The 24,146-nt window shown below is 36.8% G+C and overlaps 1 protein-coding gene across 6 annotated transcripts in view; it reads right to left on the bottom strand.

Moving 5' to 3' along the window:
• The window catches only part of COP1 (COP1 E3 ubiquitin ligase), a 251,325-nt gene that overhangs the window by 189,775 nt on the left and 37,404 nt on the right, over positions 1 to 24,146 (bottom strand). For 5 of the 6 annotated variants that reach the window (XR_010319394.1, XM_064276606.1, XM_064276605.1 and 2 more), the window contains exons 6-8: positions 22,715 to 22,783; positions 10,748 to 10,807; positions 9,211 to 9,287 (exon numbers count right to left, since the gene is read on the bottom strand). Coding sequence is in view for 5 of the 6 variants with exons in the window: in XM_064276606.1 (XP_064132676.1) it covers positions 9,211 to 9,287; positions 10,748 to 10,807; positions 22,715 to 22,783 (206 nt within the window). In the remaining variant the exon portion in view is untranslated. The remainder of the gene's footprint in view (positions 1 to 9,210; positions 9,288 to 10,747; positions 10,808 to 22,714; positions 22,784 to 24,146) is intronic. The other variant, XM_064276604.1, reaches the window with a different exon arrangement.

The raw sequence follows: 24,146 nt of genomic DNA, 5'->3' as shown, positions 1-24,146 counted from the left end.
CTCATGTTCAATGCAGCACTGTTCATAATGGCAAAAAGATGGAAACAACGTAGGAGCCCATTAACAGACGAATAGATAAATTATGGTATATTCGCACAATGGAATACTACGCAACGATAAAGAACAATTATGAATCCACAAAACATTTCACAACATGGATGAAACTGGAAGGCATTATGCTGAGTAAAATTAGACAGTCACAAAAGGACAAATATTGTATGAGACCACTATTATAAGAACTCAAGAAAAGGTTTAAACACAGAAGAAAACATTCTTTGATGGCTTCAAGGGTAGGGAGAGACGGAGCAGGAAATTCACTAGACAATGGACAAGAATTATCTTAGGTGAAGGGAAGGACAACACACAACACAGGGGAAGTCAGCACAACTGGACTAAACCAAAAGCTAGGAAGTTTCCTGAACACAACCAAACACTTCGATAGACAGATTGGCAGGGGTGGGGGTCTGGGGACTATGGTTTTAGGGGACATCTACATCAACTGGCATAACGAAGTTAAGAAAATGTTCTGCAACCCACTTTGGTGAGCAGTGCGTGGGGTCTTAAAAGCCTGCGAGTGGCCATATAAGATGCATCAATTGGTCCCAAACCACCTGGAAAACAGGAGAATGAAGAACACGAAGGACACAAGGAAAATATCAGCCCAAGAGACAAAAGGTCCACATAAACCAGAGACTCAATCAGCCTGAGACCAGAAGAACTAGATGTTGCCTGGCTACCACCAATGACCACCCTGACAGTGAACAAAACAGAGAGTCCCTGATGAAGCAGGAGAAAAGTGTGGTGCAGAACTTGAATTCCCATAAAAAGATCAGACTTAACCGTCTGGCTGAGACTAGAGGAACCCCAGAAGTCATGGCCCTCAGACTCTCTATTAACCCAGAACTAAAACTGTTCCCGAAGCCAACTCTTCAGATAAAGATTAAACTGGACTATAAAACATTGTATAATACTCGAACTAAGAGTGTGCTTCTTAGTTCAAGTAGATACACGAGACTAAATAGGCAGCTCCTGTTCAGAGGCAGAATGAGAAGGCAGAAAAGAGACTGGAGCTGGTTGAATGGACACAGGGAAACCCGGGGTGGAAAAGGGGAGTGTGCTGTCACATTACAGGGATTGCAACTAGGGTCATATAACAATGTATAAATTTTTGTATGAGAAATTAGAGCTGTAAACTTTTACCTAAAGCACAATAAAAAAAAAAAAAAAAAAAGAAAGAATAGCAGTTGTCACAGTGGTTCAGAACTCTGGAAAAATTTTCTCCAGCACCCTCTCGTCCTCTTGCCCCTTTTTAATTAGTAGATGGTTAGGAACAGTTACAGTTATATGCTTGATAGAACTACATGAACTTAATGTTTACACTGCCTTTTAAAAATCTGTTATACCATAATATTCCTGAAGTTGAAAAAGAACAGCAAAAAACAGCTCATTTTAAAGTTTTCTTTATAAGAGGAATTTCCTTAGGGAGAAAGTTACTGCTGGCAAGTGTAAAAAAACAAATATGATGGAAATTTTCTACAAGATGAGACAGGTCTAAATCCATTGCTTTACTGCCTTTAGAAGTAAATGACTTTGCTTGGTAGAATTTCAAATGCAGAAAAGAAAAAGCTCCAAGAAATAAGATTGACAACATTGATACATTCCCAACCAATCTACAGAATATCTCAGTTAATTAGGCTAAGTGTTCTATTTTAAACCAATAAAAACCTGCTGCTGTGGAGTCAACTATGACTCACAGAGACCCGACAGGATAGAGCAGAACTGCCCCACAGGGTTTTCAAGGAGTGGGTGGTGGATCTGAACTTTGGACCTTTTGGTTAGCAGCCTGAGTTCTTAACCACTGTTCCACCAGGGCCCCATGTTCTATTTTACCACTTTGTAATTCTAAGACCACTTTCCAATGAGATGGAATAGAGTGTAGTTTATTTGTAATTCGCAGAGGAGAGAATATACAATGGTTAAGAGCTCGGCTGCTAAGCAAAAGATCAGCAGTTCGAATCCACTAGCCGCTCCTTGGAAACCCTATGAGGCAGTTCTACTCTGTCCCATAGGGTTGCTATGAGTTGGAATCTACTCGACGGCAACGGCTTTGGTTTGGTTTTGATTTATAGTTGCTTTTATAGGGATCCCTGGTGGCACAAATGGTTAAACACTCCACTGCTAACAGAAAGGTTACAGTTTGAACCCACCCAGCAGCTCTGCAGGAGAAAGACTTGACCATCTGCTTCTATAAAGATCAGTCAGAAAAACTGAATGGGGCGGTTCTACTCTGACACACGGGGTCGCCATGAGTGGAAATCCATTCAACAGTACCAAACAAAAACAATACATGCTACAAACGTTTAGGGTCACAAAAAACCTGTTGTTGTTAGTTGCTGTTGAGTCAATGCTGACTCATGGTGATCCCATGTGTGCCGAGTAGAACTTCTTCACAGGGTTTTCAAGGCTGTGACCGTTTGGAAGCAAATAACCAGGTATATCTTCTGAGGAACATCTGGATGGGTTCAAACTGACAATCTTTTGGCTACCAGTGGAGTGCTTAACCATTTGCCAGTTTATATGCAATAACCTCAGAAAAAGGCTCTAAAATGAAAAAAATTAGAGGAAGCATTCTGAAAATAACAAAAGATTTAAAGGTGAGGGGGATCTGGAGAATGGGTAAAATATCACGGGACTTGGGTAGAGAAGAGACAGTTCATAGGGGAAATGGTAACAGCAAATGAAATTTTATCTTTCAATGCAGTTATCCTTATATCCAGGCCAAGGAACCCTGGTGGCACAGTGGTTAAGTGCTCATTTTAAAAGTCCTTAAGATTCTTCAATGACCTCCACTGCCCATGGCATGAAGTTCAATTCCTCTGCATGGTATAATACAGTTAGAGTTAAGATAATTAGCCCTTAGTACACCTAGGAATAATCAATCAATTTTAATACTGGTCTGACACCATATATAAGCTTCATTAAAATACAGCAAAACATCATTTATGTTCAAAAGTCCTCAATGCAAATATAGCAGAGATTTCTTAAATCTGTTTGTAATCACTAATCTTGGCGATATGGGGAAAAAAAGGTGTTAGCCTGTGTATGGAGAATTTTCTAGACCATTTACAATCGCACCTCTTGGATAAGGAACAGAAGGTTATATAGAAAATTATGGTTTTGTTTGTTTAAAATACACAATAAATTAGTGGTAAGTTTTAAGGATTAGACTTGACCGTAAAGCATTTCAATTCCTACATTGTAAAAAAGTTATCTTTCCAAGCAAAATAAAGCAGATGAACAATAACTATCAACAAGAATCAAGAACTTCAGCATAAACATGTGAAGAAGCCGCCATTAACATGGCATTAGCCAGGCACACATCCAGCCAAAAATCCAATATGCAAGTATAGAGAAGATGGGTCCCTCTCTATCCACCACACCAAAGACCCATTCCTACTCTCCCTCCTCTCTACACACTTACACACATTGATATTTATTATTGTTGTTAGTTGCCATCAACTGTGCTCCAAATCATGGCAACCATATGTGTAACAGAATGAAACACTGCCTAGTCCTGTGCCACGCTCTCAACACTGGTACCTTTGAGCCCCTTCTTGCAGCTAACCCTCCACTTTACCAAGCATGAGACCTTTTCTAATGACTGCTCTTTCCTGATAATGTGTCTAGAATAAGCAAGACGCCATCACACTTCAAAGGAGCATTCTGACTGTATTTCCTTAGAGACTGATTTGTTCATTCTTATGGCAGTCTAGGGTATATTCTTCACCAACACTACAATTCAAATACATCAATTCTCCTTTGATCTTCTTTTTTCATTGTCCAGTTTTCACATGCATACGAGGCAAACGAAAAGACCATGGCTTGGGTAAGGTGCCACGTTAATCATCAAAGTAACATCTTTGCATTTTAGAACTTAAAAGAGGTCTTTTGCAGCAAATTTGCTCAGTGCCATACCGTAGGGTAAATAAAGTACCTACTTTACCCCAAGTAAGATAAACTCCATCCTTGGCTGTGGAGAAATAATCATTGGAGTAACTGAGGTGCCTTGGTCTGGGACTTCCAGGCCACACCTGAGAATTTGTGAGAATTTGTGGGGGCTGGCAGGACCAAAAACACTCACCTAGAAGGCAGATATCAACTAGCCTCAGGAGGCATGATTTAGCTTATCATGAAGACTGGCCAATAAAAGCCTGGAACACTAAGGTTCAGAGAGCTCCCTGGTTGCTGAGAACATACACTCTCGGGACGGTAATGAATCCCTTGGGACGTGTTAAGTGCAACGTTGGGAATCCTCCAAGACCTCACCCTTTGGGCCTCTTCATTTGTATCCTTTCTGGCTATAATAAATCTGTAGTCATAACTGTGGTATACTCTCCATGATTCTGTGAGCAATGGGATACAACAGGTCAGAAAGTAAGCTTAAAACTGGCATCCTGAAGTAGTAATGGAAAACCAGCCCCGAACAGGTGCCAGCATGCAACAAGACTGGGGTATGGTATGGACTCCCCAAACTTATGGCTGGCATCTACCTTTCTGGCAGTTTGAAGGACAGTATTCTTCTAACTTGTGAGCTCTAACCTAACTCCAGTGGCTAGAGTCAGAGAGAGAGGGAGTGTTGCGGTGGCAACTGGAGATGAGGATGGAGAAATAGGATTATGAGGATTAGATCAATCCAATCTATATCTTGGGGACTGGACTCATGCTGATCCTTATCCAGCACATACGTTGTTTTATTTCTTAACTGCTGCTTCTATGGGTATTGATTGTTGATCAAAGAATAAAATCCTTGACAACATCAATTTCTTCACCATTTACCATGATGCTTTTTAACAGTTCAGTTGTGAGGATTTTTGTTTTATGTATATACACACACACACACACACACATATATATATAGGTGCAATCCTTATTGAAGGCTATAATCTTTGACCTTCTCCAGTGAGTGCTTTCAGTGTCCTCACTTTTTGCAAGAAAGCCTGTGTCATCTGCATATCACAGGCTGTTAATGAGTACTCCATCAATCCTGGTGCCACATTCTTCATACAATTCAGCTTCGGAGATTATTTGTTCAACATACAGATTGAATAAGTAAGGCGACAGGATACAACCCCGTTGCTTATCTTTTCCAATTCTGAACTACACAGTATACCCTTGTTCTGTTCAAATGACTGCCTCTTGACCCATGTACAGGTTCCACATGAGCACAGTTAAGTGTTCTAGAATTCCCATTCACCATAACATTATCCACAATTTGTTATGATCCACACAGTCGAGTGCCTTCGTGTAGTTGATAAAACACAGGTAAACATCTTGTTATGAGTCGCGCTCAACTCAACAGCAACAGGTTTGGTTTTCTTACACATCTTTTTTGGTATTTGCTGTTTTCAGCCAAGATTCAACTGATAACCTCTGTTCTACATTCTCTTCTGAATCCAGCTTGAACTTCTGGCAGTTCCCTGTTGATGTACAGAGGCAACTGTTTTATAATTATCTTTTGCAAAATTTTGCCAGCAAGTGATATTAGTAATATTGTTCAATAATTTCCACATTCTGTCTGATTACCTTTCTTGGAATGGAAATAAATTTCTTGACATAGAAGAGTAAGCCCTTCCAGCACTGCATCTGTTTGATGAAGCATCTCATCTGGTACTCTGACAATTCCTGAAGCCTTGTTTTTCGCCAATGCCTTCAGCACAGCTTGAACTTCTTCAGTATCCGCAGTTCTGGGTCATATGCTGCCTCCTGAAATGGTTGACTAGCGACCAATTCTTTTAGGTACAGTGACTCTGTGCACGCCTTTTTTTTTTTTTTTTTAATGCCTGCAGGTAAGTATAATTGGATAGAGCCATGTGAAAGAGCTAAAGAAGAATTTGCTTAATCTAGCCCTGAAGCCTTTATGCAATATCGAGTTCTTTGGTTTTCATTACTTTACTCAAACTATAAAATATACAAGTTCATGGAGTATTAAATAACTATCCTACATATCTATCTTTAATAACAGTTGTCTTAGGTTGGGTTCTCTAGAGACACAAAACAAATACAGCACATATGTAGAGATTTATACAAAGGAAATGGCTCATGTGGTTGTAGGGGCTGGAACGTCCCAAGTTCATGGGTCAGGCTGGAGGCTCTTCCTGACTCGCATAGTCACAGATGTCTGTGGAATGTCAGAGAGGAAGCCTCTGGCTCACAGGCTTCCGTGAATCCCAAGATGGGCAGCTAAGATGGCAGGTAAGCTGCTAGCTCAAGTTCCAAGAACCAGAGGTCAGATGAACAGGAGCCAGCTGCGGGATCCACAGCAACCAAAAGCCAGCAAGCCTTGCCAGAAAGTCTACCTCTACTGGATGCAGGCCACACCCCAAGGTAACTCCCTTTCAACTGATGGGCTGCTGACAACAGATCTCATCATGGAGGTGATTACATCATTAAAAAACCTGCCAGACTGCATCGTAACTGCCAAACCACTGAGGATCATGGCCTAGCCAAGTTGGCACACAACTTTAACCAGCACAACAGTTAAAGCTTCCCAGTATCCACAAAGGGACTCCCTGCTTTTCCCTTCTATTATATCTACACTTAGATTCACCTGGACTCTCATCGAGATAACAGAAACAAAAATAAAAGGTAAATACGAAAATGTCTGACAGAACAATTAAATAAAAGCAACGGTGTCTTATATAAAACTCTTACCTATATCTTTATTTATTGCTATGAGTCAGAATTGGCTTGACAGCAATGCGTTTAGTTCTGAATTCCACCACCACAGAAAACTTTAGCAAGCACTTTGGAATTTAAACTAATCGATGCATGTTTCTTTTTTAAAAAATTAATCTATGATCAACAGCATACCTTTTGTCAGTAAAAGGATTTTAAAAATGAGAGATTCCAGACCAGAAAATGTTGTTTACTATTTGTACTGATTTACTATTTTATCTTCGGAAATGACAAGTTATTCTCCCGATATAACCTCAGTGACTACATGGATCATATCAAAGCATATCCAGCCTAAGTGGACAGAGAAGCTTCAAGTGATGTATTATCTTCAAACTAAGTTCTCTAAAGTTCAGAAAACACAGAGATAAGGATTATTAACCAACAATTCTGAAATACCTGCTTAAAGACAAAGAATAAAGCAGGTATGAAACAATTATTTCTAATACAGAAATCACATGAATAAGAATTTAAAAATTTTTAAGGAAAGCTCCTGGTAAAGGCTTTGAAGAGAACCTAAAGACTAAGTTAAAAAAAAAAATCCCAATGTCACAGTGAATGCAAATAATGTCACTGAATTTTACTTAAAAGTGATTAAAGTGGTAAACTTTTCATTACATATGTTCTACCACAATAAAATTTAAATACATATATACACCAGTGTTTCTCATCACACCACCTTTATAACTAATGATAAGAGAATAAGATCAGGTTATACTAAGCTACTAAGTAATTTATCACTAATGTCTCCAACATTTTCATAAAAAAAAAAAAAGATGTCATGAAATTTTATATTTTTTATTATCTGCTGCTTTGTTTTACAATACAACCACCTCTCAACTTCTTCCACCAATAAAATCCTAACCCAAAAGTCACCATTTCCTCTTCTCCGGACTGTTCCAATAGCTTCCTAACACTGCTTCCAGTGACACAGGTGGCAGTGAAGAGTAGAGGAGACACAGAGATAGTTTCTTCTCTATTTGGTGCACTATGTGGGGGAGGGTTGAGAGGTGTTCTAGTTAATGAGTATTCCTAGGAGGCTTGGTATTTTTCCATGAAACCTGAATAAACATTTTAAAATCTAAACTGAATTCTACTCAAAACTCTCCAATGACTTTCCATCATATATACTCTTCACCTCATTCATATGTCAGCTTAAATATCACCTCCTTGGAGAAGCCCTGGTTGTGCAGTGGCTAAGAACTTGGCTCTTAACCAAAAAGGTCACCAGTTAAAATCCACCAGTTGTTCCTTGGACACCCTATGGGGACAGTTCTACTGTGTCCTGTAGGGTCACTATGAGTTGGAATCGACTCGACAGCAATGGGTTTTTGTTTCAGAGAATCCTAACTATCCAAACTAAAAGAGCTTCCCTTGCAAAACCCTTTGCATGTCATTCTTTCTAATGCACTATTTATATATCATGTACTACTACTATTTTATATGGAAACCCTGGTGGCGTTGGCAATGGGTTTTGGGTTTTACTATGTTATATATTTGCTTGTTAAATACCTCTTCAACCTTAATGCCCACTCCCCAAAAGGTAAGTTCTATGAGGGTAAAAACTTTGTCAGATTTTTCACAGATAGATTCAACACCTAGAACAGTACCTAGGCACTATCACAGGCATTCAATAAATAGAGCAATTAAATAATGTACCACATTGTCATATATTCATAAAATCTAATAATCAGTAAGAGTCTGGGTAACAGAGACCTGGTCAATATAGATAGAAATGCTACCAATAAACAGGTATGACAATGGGAATTGTTACTTTTATCAGTGAATTTTTTTGTCATATACTTCCCTACAGACACTCACTAATAAATATTCCATTGACAAAGATCCCATATACACCACAAAGTGAATGTGAGATTTAAAGAAAAGATTTAAACTAAGAGATCTGTCTAGTGCCCTAATTTTAAATCTAGGGTTTTACTTTATAACATTTTCCTGATATTACCATTTTATTGTCTCAAATTATTTTTATCATCTCACTTTAATCCGCAAGATTAAAAAAAAAAAAAAAAATGCCATCAAGTCAATTCCAACTCATAGTGACCCTATAGGACAGAGTAGAACTGACCCATAGGGTTTCCAAGGAGTGCTGACCTTTTGTTAGCAGCCATAGCTCTTTACCACTATGTCGCCAGGGTTTCCCAATACTACTATTTATTGTCTCAAACTACAGATTTATGTCATCTGACTTTAATCCACAAGATAAATCTACCATTATTTCAAGAAATTCATGTAATTTTAATCCAACTGTGAATTCCTAATATTCTACTAACTGCTCCTGATATGAAAACTCAAAGCATTAAAAAAACAGATGGACCATCTAATCTCATTTCCAGGTCATGATCAAAAGTAATTTCTCTGGGGTTTTGTACATTGCATGGAAAAAGCTCCTAAAGAATAGCAGCATATGTGCACTTCATAACATAAATCCTTAGCAATTACAAGTTTGAAGCTTTGTACCTGTGTGATGGAGAGGGAGCTTCAAATTGAGGCACTGTGCTATCCTCACTGACAGGAGAGTATAAACCGCTCATTTCCTGAAAGCACAAATACTTTGAGTTATAGAAGATACTCCAAGCAGAAGCTATGTACCTCAAAAAGAAGTTTTCATCAATTCCTTTTTGTTTCAACACTCAAATTTCTCAAGTCTTCCTCTCTATAGAGTACAAAAGAACAGATATCGGAAATGTTAACAGACAAGACTTTTGCATCATACAAATTCTTACTCCATGTCTCTAGAAGTTATTTAATAAATGTCGTTCATCACTAATGAATCCACCAAATGCAGAAAAAGACAAACGAAAAGTAAATATTTTAAGTGAGGTGCACAGTAGTCTGTATGAACAGTGGACTACAAAGCTAGAAAATTAAAGCTAGCCATGGCTTTTTTTTTTTTTTTTGTCTTATCACTAATCCAGAACAGTTATTATTAAGTATTAAGATAAATATGACAGAATGGCAAATGGATCATCCTGTACAACTCTTTAAAATACAAGGAAAAAAAAATAGGGCATGTCAGTCTCTACCTTAAAAATATGCTTTACAAACACAAAGAAAAGTAACACTCCTCTGATTCAAATATAAACTTTACTTAATAATAACTTAAATTCTAATTTTTGGTTATTAACCCCAAAAAAGCCCTCCTAATAAACTATTATTGCATAAATTATGCCTCCAAATCATACTGACAACCTAACCTCTTTTTATATGAACTACATTTTGAGTAACAGAAATACAGCAAATTTTGAAAATACTACCAAGGATGCTTAATCAGGGAGAATTATTTCTGACTAATCCAAAGTCAGCTCAATCATATCGCCAAGCAAGTGACATAAACACAGCAGTAACGAAGTTAGGAATGCCAACGGGATACTGAACTCCCACTACATATAAAATACAACATCACTTAACATGTTCTACATATCAGTAAGCAAAAATTCTAACGTGAATAATTAAAAAGACACATTAAATTTAAATGTAGCTGAAGGCACTAAATTCATGTCATAATATCTTGTGAGCTTCCCAAAGATCCTCCCATGAATGTCTGTAAGTAAACTATATTATACTACAAACTACAAGAACATTGCTAACATATTCTCATACATCTTTTTAAATTTATCTTACCACTTATTAATGCACAGATAGGTAAAAACTACTTAATAAAAAAATGGAATAGTCACAAATCATGTTAATGGTAATAACTGTAGGTTTTGTAGGAGTTGATTTGAGTTAATATCATGGCACGCCAAAAAAAAAAAGTTATTTTTTTTTAATCTAGTCAAAAACACTATGAAGACAAATTAATTACATTTTACTATCAAGAAAGTGTTCAGAATGCTTCTTGTACAAAAAGGCACTCTCAATTAAAATTAAAGTAACATCTGTTAGTCTTCAGAACCAAGGTGAATCCCATAAATTTAATGCAACTTAAAGGAAAGGTGACAATTTCAACAAAATGAAAAACTGCTAGAGATTCAAGAACGTCTTGATTTCTTACTTCCACTCTTTTAATATCCTCTTCCAGGACACTTAACTCCTTCTGGATCTGTTCCAGTTGCTGTAGTTAAAAGAGAAAAAAAAAGCCTAAACCAAACCACACTAGTACCATCACAATCATAAAATAACTTTACATTGGAAAACAATTTCTAGAAAATGGGGTACTAATGGTAAACTGTGAGAATGAAAACCCACAGGCAAAAACCACTAGAAGGTCTGGTGTCAAAAATGCAAATGTGGAGCTCTGCTCTTTAAGGGAGCACAATATTGTATTTCCTTATTGTAACAGGTACTGATTTTATAATAAAAACATGAAACATGAACAATAATGACAAGAAGTGACTTAATAAAAACACATGGTATCCAAAGAACTTCTACATCACTTTATTTAATTCTCAAAAACAAAAAATATTAGCATTCCAGCTGCTACTCTCATTTTTTAAATGAAAAATAGTTTCACAGAGATTAAATCCTGTGAGATTTAATCAAAAACAATCACAATTAGCATCTCAATATTTTCTTATGAATTTTAAAAATATATGTAAGATCTTTTATATTTTATATTTTGCCTATTGCATCATAATCACTTTCCATGCCATTTAAATGCAGACATTTTAAATGATGACTAACATTCAACAATTTATTTACCCACTCCCCTCTTATTGGAGATTTAAGTTGTTTCTAAATTATCATCAGTGATTCTGGAATAAATCAGTCTGCACTTCAGATTTTATTAAGAGGTTATTAAAAATGGAATTATTCAATCAAAAGAAATAAAGAGCTACAAAGCCCTCACTATATAACACAAAATTGCTTTCCAGAAACACTACACCATTTAAATTTCCATTACCAGGATGCATAAATGACTGTAGTACTCTAACCAGATATGTTGAACCAATTTTTAAAATTTAAAACAAGAGCAATGTATACATACCCGTTGAAACCAAATCCACTGGCATCGAGTCGATTCCGACTCATAGTGACCCTACAGGACAGAGTAGAACTGCCTCATAGAGTTTCCAAGGAGCGCCTGGTGGATCTGAACTGCCGACCTTTAGGTTAGCAGCCATAGCACTTAACCACTATGCCACCAGGGTTTCCAATGTATACATATATAATGCTTATTGGCAGATATGAAATAGGTACTATTACATACTAGGAAAATGAGGCACAGAAGGGTTAAAATGACTTTCACAAGGTCATTCAGCTAGTAAGTGGCAGAATGAGAATTCAAATCAAGGCAGCTTTCTTGCTCCAGAATTCATGCTATTAACCACCATGCAATACTACCCCTTGAAAACACCACCTAACTGTTTTAACTTACATTTCTTTAATGACTGGTAAGGGTGAATGGTTTTTCTTAGGTTTATAGCATTAGCACCTTCTTTTCTGTGGCAATATATGTATAATCGATAATCTAACTGACAATTTATTCACTCAAATCTTTACCAATCCTAGGCATTTTGCTAAACATTGGGCAGAACAGCACTTGCAAAAAACAGTATGAATTATATAATATTTGCATCAAGGTTCACAAATTAGAAAACAAAAGCAAAAAAAGCAGAAGGGTAGAAATAATAAAGAGCATAAACTAATAAAATGGAAACCAAGCATACAACAGAGAGGATCAACAAAGCCAAAAGTCAGCTGCTAGACAAGACTCATAAAACAGGCACATTCCTAGTAAGAACTGATCGAGGAAAAAAAAAAAAAAGTCACAGCAATAAGCAGTATCAAGAACAAAAGATAAGCCACCACTACGAAAATCCCAGAGGGGCATTAAAAATTGAAGGGGCTGGCTGATACAGACAACTCCTAGAAAAAGAACAAAAAAAAAGTAATATTAAAAACAAAAACCTGAATATGCATAACTGTTCAAGTTACTAAGTTAAAACTTTTTGCAAACAAACCACAAGTCCAACTAGCTTCTCTAGAACAATCTTTAAACGCCCAGCCAAAATGACTACACAAACTCTTCCAGAGAACAGAAAAAGATGATACACTGTCCAACTCATTTGAAAAAGCTAACATAATATAGTCTTCACAGCAAAGCAGCACAAGATCAGTGAAAGAAAAAAATTATAGAAAATCTCACGAACACAGATGTAAAAATCCTTAACAAAACATTAGCAAACCAAACCCAGCAACACAGAAGAGGATACTATATCATGATCAAGTATGGTTTATACAAGTGATGCAAGCATGGTGACCAACCATCCTGGTGGAGTTCCCTGGGAGAGAGGACTTCCAGTGCTAACACTAGGACACTGCTGGGCAAATCAGGATGGGTGGTCATCCTAGGTACAGAGCTGATTGACTTTCTAATGTTAAACCAATGTAATTATTCATGTTAACTGAATGAAAAAGAAAAATCTTATCATCTCATATGCCCCAAAATTCTGGAGAATGCTCAATCTTCATTCAGGATTAAACAAAAAGAAATCCTCTTGGGAAATCAGGAGAAAAAAATTTACTTCTGCAAACAACAAAAGGTACCTAAAAAAACCTACAGAAAACATCATACCTAATGGTGACACGTCGAAAGCTTTCCCTTTGAGATCAGCATCAAGACTAGGATGCCCCGCTATCACCACTTCTATTCATCATTGTACCGGAAATCCTAGCCAGTAGAGTAAGACAAGAAAAATAAATAAAAGATATAAGGATCATAAAGGTTTAAGAAACTAAGCTGTTATTATTTGCAGATGGTGATGTGAACACAGAAAACAGAAATGAGTCTACAAATAAATTATTAGAATTAATGAGAGTTTAACAAGGTTGCTGGATATCAAAAAAAAAAAAAATCTTCACATAAAAAAAATCAACTATTTTCTATACCAGCAACAAACAGTAAGAAGCCAAAATTAAAGACAGAGACATCATTTATAACAGCGTAGAAAATTACTAAGAGCTAAGAATAAATCTAAAATTAAGATGCTTAAGAATGATACACAGAAAAATATTTTTAAAAATTAAGGAACATTTTTAAAAACCTAAATATATAGAGAGAAATACCATGTTCATGGATTAGAAAAGTCAATATTGTAAAAATGTATTCTCCTAAATTTATCTGTAGAGTCAAACTAATCTCAGTAAAAATCACAGCAGATTTACAGTGGAAATGTAGCAGCTGATTCTGAAATTTACATAAAAATACAAAAAGCCATGAATAGAAGAAACTTTCCTTAAGAACAGTAACTTACTTTAAAGCTTTAGTACTTAATACAATGCTGCGTTGTTACAAGGAGAGACAAAACAGTCCAGCAGAGCATAAGAGAGAGTCTAGAAATAGACCCACGTATATATGAAAAATGGATGCATGACAAAGGTAGCACATCAGGGCAATGAGCAAAAGATGGACTTTTTAATAAGGGATGCTTGGACAACTGAATACCCATATGAAAAGATCCCTATACCTCACATTATATACAAAATAAATTCCCAAGTATACTGTAAACCTAAATGTGAAAGATAAAAGAATAAAGTTTCTAGTAGCTAGTATAGGAAAATGTCTTCATGACCTCAGGATGGAGAGGATTTCTTAATCTGACACAAAAGACACTAATTATAACAGGAAGAATATTTGCAGGATTTATATCTAGAATATAAACAACAAATTATTAACAAAATCAACCAAACAGAAAAATGTGCAAAAGCCTGAAATACGTACTTCACAAAAAAATTATACTCGGATGGCCAATAAACATAGTAATAAGTGCTCAACCCCATTAGTCATCAGAGAAATGCAAATTAAAACCACAATGAGATAGCAATACGTACCCTAAGGCTGGCAAAACTGGAAGAAAAGTCTATTGATATTACATACTGGTAACAGAGTGCAATAGGAACACTAGTACTGCCGGTAAAAAAAAAAGTAGAAGTAAATAATGTAACTGCTTAGGAAAAGTATGAAATTATAAAATTTGAAGCTATACATACCCTGGGGCCCTGGGACTCATTAATTCCAATTATAGACACACACCTGAGGTTTATAATAACATACACTGTGCCACTAGGGCCCCATAAGAACAATAGTAGCATTGTTGTAAATAATCTAAAACTGAAAACAATCCAAATGTTCATCAACAACAAAAATGGTGTACATTCATATAACGGAATACGATACAGCAACAAAAATTAACAAACTACAGCCATGCAAACAATGTGGGTGGATCTTAACATGGACACAAAAAGGACAGGAATAAAAGCACATGGCACAAGGACACTTATATAAAGCCCAAAAAACAAACAAGCAAAAAAAAAGATCTGTAAATACTTAGGTAGCAAAACAATAAAGAAAAGCAAGGAAATGATTATGATAACTATCAGGATAATGATTACCTAAGAGGCAAGGAAGGAGGCTTTTATCTGGAGGGGGTAAGCAGGGAACTTTAGGAGCCCTAGCAATATTCTATTCTTAATGAGAATGGTGGTTACCTGGATGGTCACTCCACTATAATTCCTTAAACCGTATATTCGTTTCAAGTATTTTTCTATGCTTTTCATATTAAAAAATCTTGTAATATTTCACTTATTAAAATTCCAAACAAAACTGAAAGAAAACCAAGGCTCATCATAACTTTCCTATTACAATAAATAAAACAGGTACCAAAAATGTCCAGGAGTGATTTCAAAATTAAATCAAACATAATAGAATGAAATATTGGTTTTTACAGGGAACCCAAAGCTCTTTTGTTCAATCAGACCATGACAGAAGACTAACATGTTCATTTCAATACTGTATTTATTAAATGGTATGGTAAGCAGTTGCAGTGGGGTCGATTTTGACTGACAAAGTCCCTATTAAGACAGGGTAGAACTTCCCCAAAGGATTTCCAAGGCTGTAATCTTTGCAGAAGCAGACTGTCACATCTTTCTCCTGCAGAGCAGCCGATCTGTTCAAACTACCAACCTTTAGGTTAGCAGCTGAGCACTTAACTGTACCACCAGGGCTGCTAAATGGTATGCCAGGCAGCCTCTAAGATGGCCTCCAAAGATCCCCACCTCCTGGTATTCACATTCCTGTGTAATTCCTTTTCTTGAGCGTGGGCTAGGCCAAATGATTTGCTTCCAACAAACAGAAAAAGTGTTGAAACGTCACTCTCAAGATTAAATTATAAAACGTCTATGATTTTTGTCTTCGACACCCTCCTTTGCTCTCTAAGCCAGCTGCTTGCGACCTATCTATGGAGAGGTCCACGTGGCAAGAAACTCGTAATTCCATCCAACGGCCAACGAGTGAGCATAGAAGGGTTCCTACCCCAGTTAAATCTTGAGATGACTGAGGCCCAGGCCAACTCCTTTATTGCAGCCTCATCAAAAACCCTGAGAAGGCTCCCAGCTGTATTGTTACAAGATTCCTGACCCACAGAAACTGAGATATCAAATGTTTGGTGTTTTTAAGTCTCAGGGTAATTTATTTCACAGCAATAGGTTACTAATGAAAATGCCTATATGCCAGACACATACACTTCATTAGAGAGTCAACAGGGAAAAATAAATCAAAAATGAAAAATAACTGTAGAATTCTAATAGTCCTAAAGTACTAGCCAGATGCAACACTGGAGTAATAAGTAAATTAAATCTGAAAAGCAGATTTAACTTTTTAAACCAGTATATCAACGTCTAAGACTCATCATAATCCCAGTTAAGAGTTAATTATGAATTCACAAAGTTAATTTTTAAAGTCTGGATGTTACTCTTAGGTAAACAAATTGAAAAGCAGCACTCTTTCTCCTGGATATTCTGTATTTTACTTAAATGAGTTCAAGGAAATGAGATCTTTAACAACTATATTCATTTTTAATATCGAATATGCAAACATACTTTGTAATATATGCAAGAACATATAACTACTCGCTTCATTCTGTCTGCGGTAAACCATGAAGTATTAATCATTCACATTTCCTAAACTAAAGCCTATTATAGATTACAAATCACTACTGTACCCAATTCCAGTCAGAGAGAAATTTATGAAACTTAACCTAAAACCAAACCAAACCATTACCGTCAAGTTGATTCTAACTCATAATGACCCTATGGGACACAGCAGAACTGCCCCATAGGGTTTCCAAGGAGATGCTGGTGGATCTGAACTCTTAACCACTGCGCTGCCAGGTCTCCCATAATGACCGTACAGGACAGTGTAATGGATAAATAGTTCAAATGTTTACATGTGTTAAAAGTTTGCTAACCTAGCTGCACAAAGTCCCTCTGTAATTAAAACTGAAATAGTCAAATAATGCCACTCAATCATGGGTACAATAAAAACATGTTAATGACAGTGTATATAATACATGCAAGAGGCATCAACATCCAGAAGTATTTGGAACTAGTATGTTTCTTTGTTAAATTGCATACTATAAGAAAACGTGATCCGAGGAGCAAAATCAAAAGAATTATACTAGATTCAAGAAAGTCAAGCTGAAAACAATACAGCATAATTCACTCAAGAGTTTAATAACAAAAATATAGAAACACTGATACTATGCAATCAACGGCAGTATGCTAGAAGGTGTACTTGGAGGGCACCAGTCACTGTATCAGAGACGGGCCAAATAAGACGATAAGAGAGAGCTACTGTTGAGAAGCAATTCTCCACTGATCACTCAGGCTTCCGTACATCTTGTGATAGATTTCGTTCCAGATTATCTTTTGAAGGATGTCTGTATAGCAAACAGCCTGGCAAGACAAAGAGGGCAGAATTGCCTTCTGACCGGTATAATAAAAATAACAGGCATTATTTTGGACAGTTTTGCTAGCAGCCCCCTTTAAAAGATCAAGGTTTCCTAAGATCAGGATTTCTCAGCTGTGTCAGAAATTCACTGTGCACGTAGCATCTACCCAGGTCCACATCACCCCCTTGGAATCTGACTGGCAAGGGGAACTAATACAAATGTCCGTTGAATTGATGCTGTCAGCTGTGCCATAATAACAATATCCTTTATCTCTGACATGGGAGTCTCATGTCTTCCGCCAGCATGTATGCAACGGTGGCAGGACAGACCTGTTAACTTACTGCTATTGTTGTTAGGTGCCATCCAGTAGGTTCTCACTCATAGCGACCCTATATACAACAGAACAAAACACTGCCTGGTTCTGTGCCATCCTCCCAATTGTTATTACGCTTGAGCCCACTGTTGCACCCACTGTGTTAATCCATCTCGTTAAGGGCTTTCCTCTTTTTTGCTGACCCTCTACTTTACCAAGCACGATGTCCTTCTCCAGGGACTGGTCTCTCCTGACAACATGTCCAAAGTATGTGAGACGAAGTCTCGCCATCCTTGCTTCTAAGGAGCATTCCGGCTGTACTTCTTCCAAGACAGATTTGTTCGTTCTTCTGGCAGTCCATGGTATATTCAATATTCTTCGCCAACGCCGTAATTCAAAGGCATCAATTCTTCTTTGGTCTTTCTTATTCACTGTCCAGCTTTCACATGCATATAAGCCGAACGAGAACACCATGGCTTGGGTTAAGCAAAACTTAGTCCTTTAAGTGACATCTTTGCTTTTCAACACTTCAAAGACGTCTTTTGCAGCAGATTTGCCCAAAACAACGTGTCATTGCATTTCTTGACTGCTGCTGCAATGGCTGTTGACTGTGGATGCAAGTAAAATGAAATCCTTTACAACCTCAATCTTTTCTCCATTTATCATGATGTTGCTTATTGGTCCAGTTGTGAGGATTTTTGTTTTATGTTGAGGTGTAATCCATACTGAAGGCTGTGATCTTTGATCTTCATCAGTAAGTGCTTCAAGTCCTCTTCACTTTCAGCAAGTAAGGCTGTGTCATCTGCATAACGTAGGTTGTTCATGAGTCTTCCTCCAATCCTGATGCCCCGTTCTTCTTCATATTGTCCAGCTTCTCAGATTCTTTGCTTAGCATACAGATTGAATAGGTATGGTGAAAGGATACAACCCTGATGCACACCTTTCCTGACTTTAAACTACGTGGTATCCCCTTGTTCTATTCGAAAGCCTACCTCTTGATCCATGTACAGATTCCTAATGAGTACAATTAAGTGTTCCAGAATTCCCATTCTCTACAATGCTATCCATAATTTATTATGATCCACACAGTCAAATGCCTGAGTACAGTCAATAAAAGACAGGTAAATATATTTCTGATATTCTCTGCTTTCAGCCAAGATCCATCTAACATCAGCAATGATTCCCTGGTTCTATGTTCTCTTCGGAATCCAGCATGAATCTCTGGCAATTCCCTGTCAAGGTACTGCTGCAACTACTTTTGAATGATCTTCAGTAAAATTTCACTTGTGTGTGATATTAATGATACTGTTCCGTAATTTCCATATCCTGCTGGATCACCTTTCTTTGGAATGGGCACTGATATGGATCTCTTCCAGTCGGCTGGCCAGGTATGTCTTCCAAATTTCTTGGCACAGACAAGTTAGCACTTCCAGCACTGCATCCATCTGCTGAAACATCTCAAATGATATTTCGTCAATTCCTGGAGCCTTGTTTTTCACCAATGCCTTCAGTGCAACTTGGACTTCTTCCTTCAGTAGGTTTTTTCATCATATGCTACCTCCTGAAAGGTTAAATTGCTAAAAGGGTAAAAATCTGAGATCCTTCACTGTTTTTTACGGTTATATGCTGTATCCTTACAACCTGAGATAATTTCATGTCTAACAATTTGTTGTAGGCATCAGTGGACCCCCAGAGAGGCAGCAATTAATACCTAAAAAAACCTCAGTGGCTAATGGAAACCTTAAATATTTCAGGACACAGATAAAGACGTAGACATTTCATTTAATCCCCAGGTAGCCTCATGCTTGCACTGCTGACTTCATTAATTCATTTAATCATTCATTATCAAGTATTTTCCTATGGACTGAGTCTCACTTTCACTCTCAATAAGCCCAAGTCTAAGGCAAAAAGAAACATAAAACTATTGCAACACAATTTCACATGTTGCGTTTAAAGCAAAAAAGGGTGTGTAAGGAATATGAAAAGTTACCACTTTTCTAGAGAGTTTTCCACACTAAAAAATGGTAAGAGTGAATGTGTAACATTAATAATTTTCATTTCCAAATATTATAAAATCTTTAGTCTTGCTACTCCAAGCGTTTAGTCTTGCTACTCCAAGCGTCATCTAAGGACTAGGAGCATTAATATCACCTGGGCTCAGCACAAGGCCACTTAATCAGAACCTGCATTTTCACAAGATTACCAGGTGATTCTCCTGTTTAAAGAATTCTAAGTGCTGTGTGACAGGGCATTCAGACAAATAAATGACTGGACGTTACCTCCTCTCCCAGTCAAAAAAAAAAACACAGATTAAGTCTTAAACTTATAATGAAAATTATGCTTTTGTTGATGAAGAATATTAAAATCACAACTGTTAACTCAGTAAAAATGAAGAATAAAAAAAAGTTTAATCAAAAGTCATATAATGACTGTTTAGTTCTCAACACTAGCATAATCCAGAAATTTCTAACCTAATACAAAGTCAGGAAAAAAACAAAAAACAGGCCATAATAATCAAAAGAAGGGGAAATATCATATTAAGATTAAGTTCTGGCACCATATGATAAAATACTTGATCAAAATAAAAACATCACACCATTACTCAATTATATATTCTTTTTTATGGTTGTACTTTTTTCTTTTTTTAAGGCATAAAAGGAAACGCTGGTGGCATAGTGGTTAAGTGCTATGGCTGCTAACCAAAGGGTCGGCAGTTTGAATCCACCTGGCGCTCCTTGGAAACTCTATGGGGCAGTTCTACTCTGTCCTATAGGGTCACAATGAGTCAGAATTGACTTGATGGCACTGGGTTTGGTTTTGGTTTTGGAAGGCATAAAAAGTATCCTAGTTATGAATGGATAAATAAATTATGGTATATTCACACAACGGAACGCTACGCATCGATAAAGAACAGTGAGGAATCTGAAACATTTCATAACATGGAAGAACCTGGAAGGCATTATGCTGAGTGAAATTCGTCAGATGCAAAAGGACAAATATTGTGTAAGACCACTACTAGAAGATCTTGAGAAATAGTTTAAACTGAAAAAAAAACATTCTTTTGTGGTTACGAGAAGGGGGAGGGAAGGAGGGTTATTTACTTTTAGACAGTAGATTAGACAGTAGATAAGAACTACTTTAGGTGAAGGGAAGGATAACACTCAATACAGAGAAGGTCAGCTCAACTGGACTGGACCAAAAGCAAAGAAGTTTCCTGAATAAACTGAATGCTTCGAAGATCAGCGGGGCAAGGGCAGAGGTTTGGGGACTATAGCTTCAGGGGACATCTAAGTGAACTGGCAAAATAAATTCTATTAAGAAAACATTCTGCATCCCACTTTGAAGTGTGGCGTATGCGGTCTTAAATGCTAACAAGCGGCCATCTAAGACGCATCAATTGGTCTCAACCCACCTGGATCAAAGGAGAATGAAGAACACCAAGGTCACAAGGTAATTATGAGCCCAACTAGAGACTTACATCATCCTGAGACCGTAAGAACTAGATGGGGCCCTGCACAACTGATGACTGCCCTGACAGGGAGCACAACAGAGAACCCCTGAGGGAGCAGGAGAACAGTGGGATGCAGACCCCCAAATTCCCACAAAAAGACCAGACTTAATGGTCTGACTGAGACTAGAAGAATCCTGGCAGTCATGGTCCCCAAACCTTCTGTTGGCCCAGGACAGGAACCATTCCAGAAGACAACTCATCAGACACGGATTGGACTGGACAATGGGTTGGAGAGAGATGTTGATGAAGAGTGAGGTACTTGTATCAGGTGGACACTTGAGACTATGCTGGCATCTCCTGTCTAGAGGGGAGATGGTAGGGTAGAGAGGGTTAGAAACTGGCAAAACGGTCACGAAAGGAGAGACTGGAAGGAAGGAGAGGGCTGACTTATTAGGGCGAGAGCAAATGGGAGGATGTAGTAAGGTGTATATAAGTTTATATGTGAGAGACTGACTTGATTTGTAAACTTTCACTTAAAGCACAATAAAAATTATTTTTAAAAAAAGTATCCTAATTAGACAATTCATAAAATACAAATATCAGACATTTTAGAGAGTTAGGAATTTAAAGATAAAAAGAGCTTCAAATTTAATTATTAATTATTTTAGCATGTTATACACAGTACAGGATTTGCCTATTTGATTTTTCCATATTTTGTACAATTGTGAAATGACTGATGAATTTTATAAGCTATGAATAGGAACTTTACAGCTATAAAAATGTTAAAATATATTGTTTTTTAGCTATCCTGCGTAACTTCAGACTGTCCAAGTTCTACGTTTTTACTTATTTTTTCCCCACATGAATTTTTTCATAAGAAAAAAATGTAACCTGCTCTACTTACCAAAAAACCAAACCCACTGCCGTCGAGTCGATTCCGACTCATAGTGACCCTACAGGACAGAGCAGAACTGCCCCGTAGAGTTTCCAAGGAGCGCCTGGCAGATTCGAACTGCCGATCTTTTGGTTAGCAGCCATAGCACTTAACCACTACGCCACCAGGGTTTCCTGCTCTACTTAAGGCTTTATTATTTTAATTCTCCAAAATTCTCTTTTCATGGTGAAGGGTGGGTTGTCTGCCATCTAATAATTCTATTTTCTATCTTCTATAGCTAGCTTAGAGATGTCACTGTATTTTATCTTACAGAAAACTGTTCAGCACATCTACCAAAAAAATTTTTTTAAGTATCAATTGTAAAGGTAAGAGAAATTAAAATAAAGCTTTAAAATTCAGCAAATTCAAATGCTTTTTAAATGTTTATTTTTTTTTTTTTAAGTCTGAAATGATTTCACAAAATGAAAATAACCCATTGCCCCATAAGGTTTCTAAGAAGTGGCTGGTGGATTCATACTGCCAACCTTTTGGTTAATGGCTAAGCTCTTAACTACTGCACCACCATGGCTCCAAAATGGAAATAGTTAATAATCAAAAATGACACATTATGTAAAACACACAAAATAATATACCTCTCTCTTATTTCTTCTTGCAACCTTGAGGAATTCCATAAGGATCTGTAGTTGGGCTGCATGTGATTCCTACAATAGAAAATTATAATTGTTCTTTTAAAATATATAACTGGTTCCAAAGTTTTCTTTAAAACCTTAGTATAGCTAGTATAAAGCAACTTTATGCATCCATTTAACTTTAATCTATTACTTCTATCTAGTCAGTTTTCCCATTTACCAACTAGCCGTTTTAAAAGAAAGCCATTTTCCCCAAAACTACCTTAAACTAATTTTTAAAAACAGGTGTTCTAAATTGCATTCCTCATCTACCATGCTGAAAAATCAATTTATGGGAAGTGGAAAGTCTGTTATGACTCTCAACTTTGTCTTCCCCAGTCAAACCAATAAAATATCAAGATAAAAATCATAGTGGAACCAAGAGAGTTCCTAGACACTAAAGTTGCTTTCCCTATAAGAAGTTCATTTGCAGGGGTAGGCATAATAAATAGAGAGAAATCCACAGTTTTCAAAAGTCAAATTTACTATTCCTGGTTATTACCTACTCACACAGATTTGAGAATTTATTCTGGTAAAAGATTTCAGTCAAAATCAAACATTTAAAAACACACAAAAAATCATATAATCCAGCTGAAGGGAGGGGAAAAAAAAAGAATAAGTAACCCAAATTGATAACTGAAACAAGACAGATAAATGATAATTTTAGCTTTGACATTTTCTGAATATCAAGACATAAAAATATACGTATACATATTTTACTGTTCAAAATTCACATAAGGAGGCAAAGGATTCCAAGTGAATCTGATAAATATATGTAAAAAGGATATTAAATGCTAAAAATGAATGAGATACTTTATGAACATATATACGTAAAGGAAGAATAAAAAATGCCCAGTGTAACAATACCAAATCAAACAAGCAAACAAATAAATAAGAGAGGTTAATAACTTTTTATCTGTCTATTTTTTTTTTTTTTATGCAGTAGAATTATCTGGGGCAACTGTTAAAAAAAAAACACTGGGTCCAAATTTTACAAATTCTGGCTCTATTGGTCTAGGAAAGGTTCTAGGAATCTATGCTTAGTAAGTGCTCCAGATGATAAGGATAAAACCCACTGCCATTGAGTGGATTCAGGATAAGGATAAGGCAGTCAAAAACTGAAAAAAAAATCACTACAAAAAAGCATGGCCACCCAACATCCCACCCAGAGTCCAACCCCCTGGGGGACAGGAGGGAATCTTTGCATTTTAAAGGATAAGAGGCATAATAGATCAATAGAATTTTTCAATCAAGGCAAAAAAGTACAGGTGAAGACAAATAAGAACTTAAAATCTCAGCTGAAAATTCCAGTTAACAAACACAACTGAATTAATATTTCACATCTGAGTGACTTCATAAAACACAGTACCATGAAGTTTCAAAAGTGAAATTTTCT

Source organism: Loxodonta africana, chromosome 25 (assembly GCF_030014295.1).
Source record: "Loxodonta africana isolate mLoxAfr1 chromosome 25, mLoxAfr1.hap2, whole genome shotgun sequence".
Taxonomy (NCBI): Eukaryota; Metazoa; Chordata; class Mammalia; order Proboscidea; family Elephantidae; genus Loxodonta; species Loxodonta africana.
This window is presented reverse-complemented; position numbering and strand designations above follow the sequence as displayed.